This window comes from Gossypium hirsutum, chromosome D05 (genome assembly GCF_007990345.1).
Source record: "Gossypium hirsutum isolate 1008001.06 chromosome D05, Gossypium_hirsutum_v2.1, whole genome shotgun sequence".
Taxonomy (NCBI): domain Eukaryota; kingdom Viridiplantae; phylum Streptophyta; class Magnoliopsida; order Malvales; family Malvaceae; genus Gossypium; species Gossypium hirsutum.
This window is the reverse complement of record NC_053441.1, coordinates 37,182,481-37,193,607: the sequence shown is the minus strand read 5'-3', so window position 1 is coordinate 37,193,607 and position 11,127 is coordinate 37,182,481. Positions and strand designations below refer to the sequence as shown.

The 11,127-nt window shown below is 31.3% G+C and overlaps 1 protein-coding gene across 3 annotated transcripts; it reads left to right on the top strand.

Moving 5' to 3' along the window:
* Nucleotides 1–2,799: 2,799 nt before the first annotated feature.
* Nucleotides 2,800–8,806, top strand: LOC107903943 (microtubule-associated protein 70-4). 3 transcript variants are annotated; one of them, XR_001686020.2, is made up of 12 exons: nucleotides 2,800–3,532; nucleotides 3,647–3,732; nucleotides 5,133–5,198; nucleotides 5,278–5,448; nucleotides 5,572–5,742; nucleotides 5,866–6,021; nucleotides 6,125–6,271; nucleotides 6,357–6,428; nucleotides 6,516–7,025; nucleotides 7,109–7,290; nucleotides 7,518–7,675; nucleotides 8,298–8,378. XR_001686020.2 is itself a non-coding variant. In XM_016830168.2 (12 exons), exons 1-11 carry the CDS (start codon nucleotides 3,274–3,276, stop codon nucleotides 8,335–8,337), a joined length of 1,860 nt encoding a protein of 619 aa, XP_016685657.2. In that variant the 5' UTR covers nucleotides 2,800–3,273; the 3' UTR covers nucleotides 8,338–8,378; nucleotides 8,480–8,806. The 3 variants fall into 3 exon arrangements, 2 of the variants coding, with proteins under 2 accessions (XP_016685657.2, XP_016685656.2); XM_016830168.2 differs by lacking the exon at nucleotides 7,518–7,675 and adding an exon at nucleotides 8,480–8,806; XM_016830167.2 differs by lacking the exon at nucleotides 7,518–7,675 and having other exon boundaries at nucleotides 8,298–8,806.
* The last annotated feature ends 2,321 nt before the right edge of the window (nucleotides 8,807–11,127 follow it).

Here is an 11,127-nt window from a genome sequence, read left to right as displayed (position 1 = left end):
TTAATTCTTCATTGTACAAGTGTTCTTATAATTTTTTGTATAACCGTACAACCATTTTGGATTGCAATCACAATTCCACAATCCTTCAGCTGTAACAGTAAATTAGATTCAATATTCAAAAAGTTTGTTTGGATAAGTAATGCGAATTCAGCTGTCTGAACTAATTCCTTTTTTTTTTTTTACTAAAACATCCAACTTTGATTCGACTTTAAATTCAATTATTTTATACTCTTAACACAAACTAATACAATCCATTTTATATCGACCAAATCCTTTAATTATTAAAATTATTTAATTTAGCTCTTAAATCACATATCAAATTTTATATGGTTTAATTTAAAATAAAAATTTTAAAGTAAAATAAAGTTCTTGTATGAGTTTTGAAAATCTCAATACCTTGATTTTCACAATATTCAATTTTCTTTAAACTTTTTATTTTAAACTATTCCGTGTAATATTTGACTTCTCATTTAACTTAAATTAATTATTTTAGTAATTGGAGGGCTCTATTGATATTTTCTCAATAGTTTAGGGATATAATTAGAATGTTTTAGAATTTGGAGATCAATTTAGAATGAAGGTTATAGTTTACGGATGTATGGTACAATTAACTCATATAACATATGTATAAATTAATATGAGAGCAATTTTGGTAAAAGTACTACTTTGTATTATGAGTTGGGCTTTATTTTGTCCCATCTACTCAAAAAATGAGAAAATTAAACCTTAAATCAAAGAGCGAATTGGTCATTTTGTTAAAACTTCCATCCTTTTTCACTGTTAAAAATTGGTTTCTATAGGTCAACATGATGGCACACCATGTGTAGATGTCTAATTATTCTGTTAGTCAAATTTTTAACTGTAAAAATGAATGAAATTTTTAATAGAAATAACTATTTTACTATTTAATCTAATATATAGAGATTAATTTACATATTTTTAATAAAAAAAAGATGAAATACAATTTAACATTTAATATAAATACCCATCATTCATTTAGCAAACAATTTTAAAAAAGATATTGCAGCTGCCCTACTCAAGTGTAGACAAAAAATGAATAAATCTTTTGGACCACAATCTAATCAATACTTCTAATACTATACAGGATGATCTAAATAAGTAATTTTGAGGAAAAAAAAGAAAAGAAAAGATCTAAATATGTAATAAGATAGCCTCCTCCCATCAGTTAATATATATACAATTTTTTAAATGTATTTTAAAATTTTGGACGTGTTTGAATTTAATAAGAATTAAAACATTATAACTTCAAGCATAATTCAAATTTTATTATAATGTATCTTTCTTTCTTTCTTAATTTTGGGCATGTCATGGTTTTAGAATAAAATTGTAATTAATATCAACATAATTATATCTCTAATTATAAAAAAATTTAGATATGTTTGGCTGATTAAATCTAATTATATTATTTAATAGTGCCAATAATAACTATACAACTACATAATTTTAAATTTTAAAAATATTATAAAAATAATAATTTTGAAGAAAAAACTCTAAATAAAAATTTTAAAATTAAATCACCGTATGTAATATGCTAGACCAAAAAATATTTGACAATATGATGCAATTTTATCTAATTACTCTAACATTTCATAATGTATAAATGATATATAATTTTATTAATTATTTAGCATGTCAAAATGTATGAAAAATTATCTTTTGTTAATAAAAATTTCAAATTATTTTAATGAAATTAGTAAATAAAATATAACTTTTAAAAAAAATTAAGACACTAATATTATTAGTGTATAAAAATAACATTTTAAACTTAATTCAAGAATATGTTTAAAAAATTTTATGATGATTTAATTTGAGTGTAATTATCTATAATTACTTGTGTAATTACCCAATTCTCACACTTTATTTGAGAAGTGGATAGTGTAAATCAAACATACCATATATTTGTATTTACAAAAACTTGCAACAAATCCAATTGCTAAGTAATTTTTTGAATACATCCTTAAAAAATAAAATAAAAACTCAAATTCTTTTAATAAGATATTAATTTAATTGTAGAAGATAAAGCTTTTAAAATTAAAAATTCGAGTTACACATTATATAAATTATGTGTGAGTCTCTAATAAAATTTATTTTGATTTAAATTATATTTTCTAAAACCTTAGCATTTGACTTTATTGGTCAGAAATGTTCTCACATCTCACAATAAGTTACGATTAGACCTGTCCAAGGGTTGAGTAACTCGCCTAACCCAATTTGAGTCAGGTTTGGATAATATTTTTTTACTTTGAGTCGATCCAGCTCAACTCAATTTAAATTTAATTTAAATAATAAAATTTTTTTAAATAAAAATAAAATATAAAAATATATAAAATAAAAATATATTTTATTATTTTATTATTTTTAAATAATAAAACAAGCAACAGTCTAACTCAAAATATATTTTGAAATTGAATTTCAATCGATCCGATTAATGAGTAACTGTAATCATAATGTGCACAACACAATATTATATTTATAATTAATTACAAATAGGACAAAGTTCCGAGTTGCCAATAATAATTAAAGAGATTTTCTATCAAACTTTTCCCCTTTGGATAAAGTAACCGAGACACGCCAGCTAACAAAAATAGGAAATTTCGAATCCCAGTTATAATTTGTTTTTATTTTTATTTTTATTGTGAATGTAATTTTTTATTTAAATTAAAAAATAATCAGAAGTCAAAAAATATTTGGAAAATTCTGGAAGATATATTTTAATTTTTAATGCGAACGTAATTTTAGAAAAGAGAAAATAGAAAAAGGCTGTCGCAATTTTAAGCATCGGCAAAAGAGAGGTGGAATCAATTTTCGAAGCGCAACCAGCAGCAGCTTTCACTTCTTAAACACACACAGTAATCTCGAATTTAATTTAATTTAATTTAATTTAATTAATTAAGTCTCCATCACTCATTTCTCTTCCTTTCTCTCTCCTCACTCTGTCATTGTAACCAGATTTTAAAATCTATAATCTACAGAGAGAAAAAAAAAACATTATTATTATTTTTATATATAACTGATTTATCTCTCTCTCAGCTCTAAAGCCATTCTTCTTCACTCTCTCAATCTTTTCTATTATCTGAGAATTTGCTGAGCAGTTGTGTATTTCAACTGATTTTCAAACCCTATCGTTTTGGATCCACTTCAAGGTTTAGATGTGAAGAAAACTACTCTGCCTGGAAAGAGTTACTCTTTTTCTTCTTCTTTTTTTTTTTTGTTTTGTATTTGAAGTGGTGAGAGGAAGTGTTTGGATCGGAGATGGCGGAGATTGCCGGCGAAGCGGCAGAGGTAACAGGCAATGCGAGAAGTGAGTCGCCGGTGAGGTTGACTTCGACCACGTCGGGAGCACCTCCGCCTTTGGCGGTGTCGGCGTCGTTTAAGGAGAGTGGAGGGAAAGGTTCGTCGAGGAGGAGAACTGTCAGACCTAGCTTCGATGCGGATAACGACTTCATTACGTTGCTTCACGGTTCGGATCCGGTGAAAGTTGAGCTTAATCGGTTGGAGAATGAAGTTAGAGGTCTGGAATGTGGCTCGATCTAGTTGTTTTTCGCCTCGATTCGGTTCAATTTAGCTGCTTTTAGTTAACGGTTAACCGTTTCCTTTTATTTTAATATTTTGGATATGTTTACAGATAAAGATGGAGAATTGGGAGAAGCACAAGCCGAAATTAAGGCATTAAGGATGTCTGAAAGGCTAAGAGAAAAGGCTGTCGAAGAGGTTGATTAAATTATTATTATTAATTATTAGGTTTTAATTTAATAAAATAATTAAATTGTGAAAACGCCTTAGTAATACTGGTAGTTAAAAGTAATAATTTGTTTCGAAATGTTTTGAAATTTTCTTATTTTTCGTTAAATTATGTCTGTTCTTAGTGGAAAGTTCACTGCTTTTCCTCCCCTTTATTGGATGTTTGATTTCTGGGGAAAAAGAATTTAATTTGTTTGAAGTTTAGTGATGGATAATCTGCTGAAACTGATGGAAGAAGGGGCTGTTTGCCATGTTTCTCCAGTCTTCAATTTTCATGAATTATTAGTGCTGATGCGTATCCATACATTGGTCTATGGAGATGATGACGCTCCACGGACTCTCCAAATACGTAGAAAACTAACATACCCATGTCGAATGCTACTCCTATCTGACACTCATTTCGTGTCCCAGTAACATAGGCTGTTTGTATTTCACTGTATATTGTTGTTTTACTGAAGTAGATCCTGTAAACTTTATATGTAAATTTGCTCTGCCTGCCTCTGTCTACATTGCTGATAGCAAATCTCTGTTCTTTGTATGGTTGAAAAGTTGGCTTTCTGGTCTTTGGGTGAACAATTTACTGTGCATTTTACTCTTGAAGTCATGTTTGGTAGAGTTTTTCATCATTGTTATTGGTTAGTAATTTTAGAAAGTCAGTGATGGGCCGTCTCATCTAGCAGTATGAATAATTTTTTAATGCTTTATCAGACTTCTTTGTCAGATTCCTTGTAGTATCTGTATCTTTTCATTTTAAGATTGTATATTATGGCAAATTAATTTAAGGTTTTGCATCGTTCAGTTGCTTTGTCCTGTCTTCTAATGTTGTTTGACTTGTCACTATTAAAGCTGTTACAAGATTTCGTGCTACGTGCAATCTAAAACTTATGTTAGTTCTTTTATTAGATCAAATGTTCTTCCATGCATGTTATCTTCTTCCTATAACTAACAAATTTTTTTCTATATATGTTTTTTTCTTTCTAAATTTAATTGTTTGATGAGGTTTAGGGTAGCATGTGATCTCATGATTGAAATTTTGGCTTTCATGCTGAGAGATTCTAATGATCTATTGTCCTTTTTGTTTTATGACTTGCTATTTCTGCGTATTGCAAATGATCTTGTCTTGTTCGGGAGAATTCCTGATCTTTATGTATTTTAGAGGTCTTCAACACTTGGCAACGCTCTTGCATCAAAGGCTTTAGTTTATCTTTTTTTTTTTCTTCTTCGGTAGTAATTCAATATATAATATAAGGTGTTGGACACATCTGAAATTTGGTTTTATATCTGTCTTCTGACCCAGAATTTTTGTAACACCTTTTGTAATTGAGATGGAGACTGACTTTATTTCAAATTTATTTTCTTTTGTATCATAGCTCACTGATGATCTCTCAAAAATGGCGGAGAAGCTTAAACTGACAGAATCTCTTCTGGAAAGCAAGGTATGATTTCAAAAATTTCTTCAAGCCATATTATTTTTCTGTTGTTCTGTTATATTAATTTGTGAAACATGTTCTCCAGAACCTAGAAATCAAGAAAATAAATGATGAGAAGAAGGCATCCATGGCTGCTCAGTTTGCAGCTGAGGCCACTCTGCGGAGGGTTCATGCTGCTCAAAAGGACGATGATATGCCTCCAATTGAAGCAATTCTTGCACCCTTGGAGGCTGAGCTGAAGCTTGCTCGGCAAGAGGTATTTCTTGGGACAATTCAACAACTGGTTCTGTCTCACCAAGGGAATTGGAGAATGTTTTATAAACTTATATGTGATAGGTTATTCCCCCACTGATTAGGTTTTTTTTTTGGTTCTCTGCAGATTGCAAAGCTTCAAGATGATAACAAAGCTCTCGATCGTCTAACTAAATCAAAAGAAGCAGCTTTAATTGATGCTGAAAGAACTGTAGAGTTTGCATTGGCGAAAGCTTCCATGGTAGATGATCTCCAAAATAAAAACCAGGAATTGATGAAGCAGATAGAAATTTGCCAGGTATTCCCATCATTCTTTGCGTTTCCTGTTTCAGGTGCATCAAGAGTTGGGTATATAGGTTTTTGCTCACTCAGTACGCCATATGTTTAAGAAAGTAACATATCTATGACCTGTCTATGGTAGGAAGAAAACAAAATTTTGGACAAAATGCATCGCCAAAAGGTTGCAGAGGTTGAAAAGCTTATGCAAACAGTTAGGGAGCTGGAAGAGGCAGTTCTTGCTGGTGGTGCTGCTGCAAATGCAGTGAGGGACTACCAGAGGAAAGTTCAGGAGATGAATGTAATGTGCTCAGCTTTTAACTATCCAAGCTTTCCTGATAACTTTCTGGCGATATACTCTTAAAGCTCTTCCCAAAATGAATGATTATTTCGGTGTTTCTTAGGAGGAAAGAAAAACACTTGATCGAGAGCTGGCACGTGCAAAAGTAAGTGCTAATAGAGTGGCCACAGTTGTAGCAAATGAGTGGAAAGATGCTAATGACAAAGTGATGCCTGTAAAACAATGGCTTGAAGAGCGGAGATGCTTGCAGGTTTTTGTGGATAGTTTCTCCATCAAATAAATCTATAGGCACTTAAATTAGTAATTTCTCTTACTGCAGACTTTATTTCTTATAGGGAGAAATGCAGCAACTTCGTGACAAGCTTGCTATAACTGAGCGAACTGCAAAATCTGAAGCACAGTTGAAAGTAATAATCTGATTGTGACAATTATCACTCTGTTCTCTTTGTTGATGCCGCTGGTTTGAAATAAGAGCTTTTATTTTGATTTGCTAGGAGAAATATCTATTGCGGCTCAGAGTTCTAGAAGACAGCTTGAGAGGATCTTCTAACAGTGTTAGTCGCAGTACATCAGATGGAAGAAGTGTGAGCAATGGGCGTTCTAGGCGTCAGTCTCTTGGTGGAGCTGATAACTTCTCAAAACTTACCCCCAGTGGGGTTTTATCCAAGAGATCACCAAGCTTTCAATTGAGATCATCTTTCTCGTCTAGTACAGTATTGAAGCATGCTAAAGGAACATCCAAGTCATTTGATGGAGGCACAAGATCGTTAGATGTGACAAAAGTGCTTTTAAATGGAACAGACTCAAATAGTTCACTCAACCAGCCTTCAGAGGGAAAGGCTGAGGCACCAAGTGATGAAAAACCAAATAATTTCCTGGCAGTGGATGCAGAGGATAATGTATCTGGAGTATTGTATGATTTGTTGCAAAAAGAGGTCATAGCTTTGAGGAAAGCTGGTCACGAGAAAGATCTAAGCCTTAAGGATAAGGATGAGGCAATTGAGGTTGATGCTTGTGTTCTTTCGATCTAACATCATATTGATTTATCATTCTAGTTAAATGCTCTAGTAATCCATGTATTTTTCAGATGCTTGCCAAGAAGGTGGAAACATTGACAAAGGCAATGGAAGTTGAGGCTAAAAAGATGCGACGTGAAGTAGCCACTATGGAGAAAGAGGTTGCTGCCATGCGTGTCGAGAAAGAACATGAGAATCGGGCCAAGCGGTTTGGTAACTCCAAGGGGTCTGCTGCTCAGCTGCTTACCGGAAGGTGCTTTTTTTCCACTGATAGTTGTTTAGCTTTTAATAATTCTCATTTTCCTATAATGCTTCAAGCTAAAATTAGTCTCACTACTAGAGTAACATTATTTGGAGAATAGAAGTAAATCCTCAATATATTCTACAGATTTGGTTTAAAAGCCAAATATTTATAAGATAATCAAATCCCTGATTTTCAGGGATTTTTATTTAAATCTTCCAACACTCTCCCCCTAGCAGGTTTGAAGATGTCTTCCATATCCAGTTTGCAAGTCGAGTAATCAAACTTCAATGTGCTTTGTCCTGTCATGTCCAACCAACCTACGAGCTATACTGATAGTAGCTTTGTTGTCACGGTACAGTCACAGGAGGGGAGTTAGGAACCTTTAGGCCTCTTGGTAATTTCTCCAGCCATAACAAATTACATATTCCAAGTCTAAATTGCTTAGACTTAATTTTTCTTGAACTATCCATACCCGACATATATTCGGACATGGGTTTGGGGATACTAAAAAATTTGAACATATTCTTATTAAAATAACACACCCAAGTCGGAGTAACAGCCAAGAGTTGCTGCTCTAAATTCAGCTTCTGCTCCACTCTGAGCTACTGCATTTTTTGTTTCTTGCTTCTCCTACTTACAAAATTTCCTCCCACAAATGTTTAATAGCATGAAGTAGAGATCTGTCAGTTTTGCAGCTACCCCATCAACGTTAGTGCACCCTTCAATCTGTAGATGGTTTGAAGACCATGAATGAACATGTGAATCAGTGTCATTTGATCTGTTAGGATTCATTGTAATTTGGTACTAAAAGTAGTAGTGATCACTTTAAAAGTAATCTACTTGTTAGTTCTTTTTTGATATTCCACCTAATTGATTTTCTGTGACTTGCTTGACCAAGAGTCAAGGCCTGTAATCGATAAATGCAAATATGCTAGCTTGTTTTCCTTTGATTTCATGTTTAGTATATTCCAAACATTGACATTCAATGTAACATAAAATTTCTCAAACTTATGCAGAAACGTATCTCGAAGTGGGTTAACACGCAGCACTCAATGACAACAAGATTCTAATTGGAGCTGCCGCAAGGACTTGCATAGGTCTCTTCTGTCTGTTCTATTTATTATATATTACCTCTTTGGTGATTGATTATAAAGATGATAAGTTTTTGTGTTGATGAACTCATGTTCACTGAAATTAGCGAAGAGAAGAGAAGAAATTTGGTATAAGAGTAAAATTCGAAGGAAGAAATTGGTTGTCGTGGTGCTTCAGACAGAGAATACTTATTCCTCTGCCTAGAGATGAGCCAAAAAAAAAAGAAAAAAGGAGAGGAAGTATTGACTATGAGCTAACCTTTGGCAGGGTTTTCCTTGGGAGTGGCGAGTGGCTATGGAAGTGTATGTATAGGCAACTTTAATGGCTCCCCCCCCCCCCAACTTTTCTGGGGAGTTCATATTTGTAATATCAATATGCAGATAAGTTGTTGATTTGAGATTTGAAGTTTGTTAATATCATAGTTTAAAGATAAGGTGCATGCTTCTACATAAATGGATGGAGTTAGAGCTTAAACTCGGCTTGGTTAGAATTTATCTAACGCCAATCCAAATTTGAAACTTAGAGTACGTTTGGTTCGCTGTAATGAAATAGAGATGTAATGGAATAGAGGTCTAATGGAATAGAGGCTTAATAGGTAATTTTTTTTGTTTGGTTGAATGGAATGGAATAGAGGTGTAATAGTATTTTTGTGTTTGGTTAAATAGAATGGAGGTGTAATAGCATATGGGAAAAAACTAAAATGATTAGAATATCCTTAGCAGAAATTTGTTTAGGTAAATGATTATTGTTATTGTTATTAAATTTTAATAAGATTGTTTAATATTAATAATAAATAATTTAATCATATTTTAACATAGTTATTATTAAATATATTTTAATTAAAATATATATTTAATAAAATTCTTTATAATCAATATTCTTATATGAATTTACTAAAATTATAATATATGAGATTATAAAATATAATTTGAAATAATTATTATTAAATATATTTTAATTAAAATATATGATTTAATGAAATTTAAAATAATTATTACTAATAAATTTTCTTATATGAATTTGTATAATTTAAAATAATTATTAAAAAATATAATTTAATAATAATATATAATTTCATAAAACTCTTACTAATAATTTTTCTTATATGAATTTGTATAATTTAAAATAATTATTATTAAATATAATTTAATAATAATATATAATTTCATAAAATTCTTGATAATAAATTTTCTTATATGAATTTGTATAATTTAAAATAATTATTATTAAATATAATTTAATAATGACATATAATTTCATAAAATTTTTAATAATAAATATTCTTATATGAATTTACTAAAATCATAATATAACTTGAGAATTATATTCTGCATAAACATAATTAACTTATATTAACAAAAGGTTAGATGAAAATAAAATTCTACATCATAATCCATATTTTATATAGTTTTACAACATCAAAAAGTTTGAACATTGATTTTTAATGGTTAGAAAGAAATCTTCTGACCCATTCCAACCGCGCATCAGAAGGTAAACTAAAGAAAACGAACATTTGAGTTGGATGATCTGAAATTTTATTCAAAGCTCAATATCGCTCATCCACGGTTAAACTTTCAATTTCACATAAGGCTAAATATAAATTTGTAGCTTTCTCTTGGATGATCTGGAATTCTTCTAACTTCTGTTGAACTACCACATCGGAGGCAATACTCCTACTGATTTGTTCACCAATGGCCCGCATGTTTTCGGCCAATAAAGTGGCAGCCTTATTAAATGAAGAAGAAATATTATCACCTGCATCAGAATTCTTCTTTTTCTTCTTTGAAGATGAGGAACCCCTTGGTTTCTATCTGGTTGCGACTTCGTAGCAGAAACATCCATGTCATCCAAAGAGACATCAGCTTCGCAGTCATAGAATTCGTTTCTTTCTTCATTAATATCTGTAGTAGGTACATCAGCGGCTGTTTGAGCATTTATTTCTTCAATAACATCAGCGGCTGTTTGAGCATCTTTACCAGTCGCTCGATCTCGTGCGTAGATGGCTGTAAGTTGGTCGTAGTAAGGGAAACTACGATGTTTGAATTGACCGGCTTCTTTATGACTCTATAAAAATGAGGAAATCATGTTAGTTATAAGTTGAGAATAAATAAGATAATAAAGACTTAAAATAATTTTTACATTTAAATAAGAGTTTCAAACCGCATCTTCAGCAACAACGAGCTGCCTATGCTCGTCCCAACCAAAACTGCTATTGTTTTGGCCATTAAGCATGTCATACACGATTGACCAATCCCTATTTAGTAACCTAATTCTCTATTTTATATTAGGTTTAGCCTTCAACATTGTATTGGGTTAAGCTTTTTCTAACATTTTTTTCAACTCGTATAAATAACCGATTTTGAACCCCGTATCAACATTAAAGGTTCCAACATTGTGCAAGTCCACTATGCAGGAAATCAATGCTGCATCTTCTTTCGGAACCCATTTCCTTTTAGTTCCACGAGAAGCTTGGGAGGAAACATGTAACAACCCGGTTTGACTCTAATCAGAATAGTGGTTTCGGGACCACAAATCTGAATTAGAAAAATATTTTTATATTATTTTCTGTGTTTATTATGTGTGAATTTACTAGTGTGAAAATTTCGTACTTTAATTTCGTTGTTTGAGTGTCCGATTAAATAAAAGGATTAAATCGCATAAAATGAAAATTTAGGGATTAAATCTAAAAGCACCCAATTGTTGTTGTCTTTCAAAAATAGGGGTTTTAAATGGCAATTAAGCCATTTAGATGAT

Excerpts from the sequence above, each read along its gene's own strand:
- LOC107903943 (XM_016830168.2), top strand. The coding sequence starts at position 3,274 with ATGGCGGAGATTGCCGGCGAAGCGGCAGAGGTAACAGGCAATGCGAGA. Across the intron at positions 6,022-6,124 it reads GGAAAGTTCAGGAGATGAAT|GAGGAAAGAAAAACACTTGA; the intron begins GTAATGTGCTCA and ends GGTGTTTCTTAG. Across the intron at positions 6,429-6,515 it reads AATCTGAAGCACAGTTGAAA|GAGAAATATCTATTGCGGCT; the intron begins GTAATAATCTGA and ends TTGATTTGCTAG.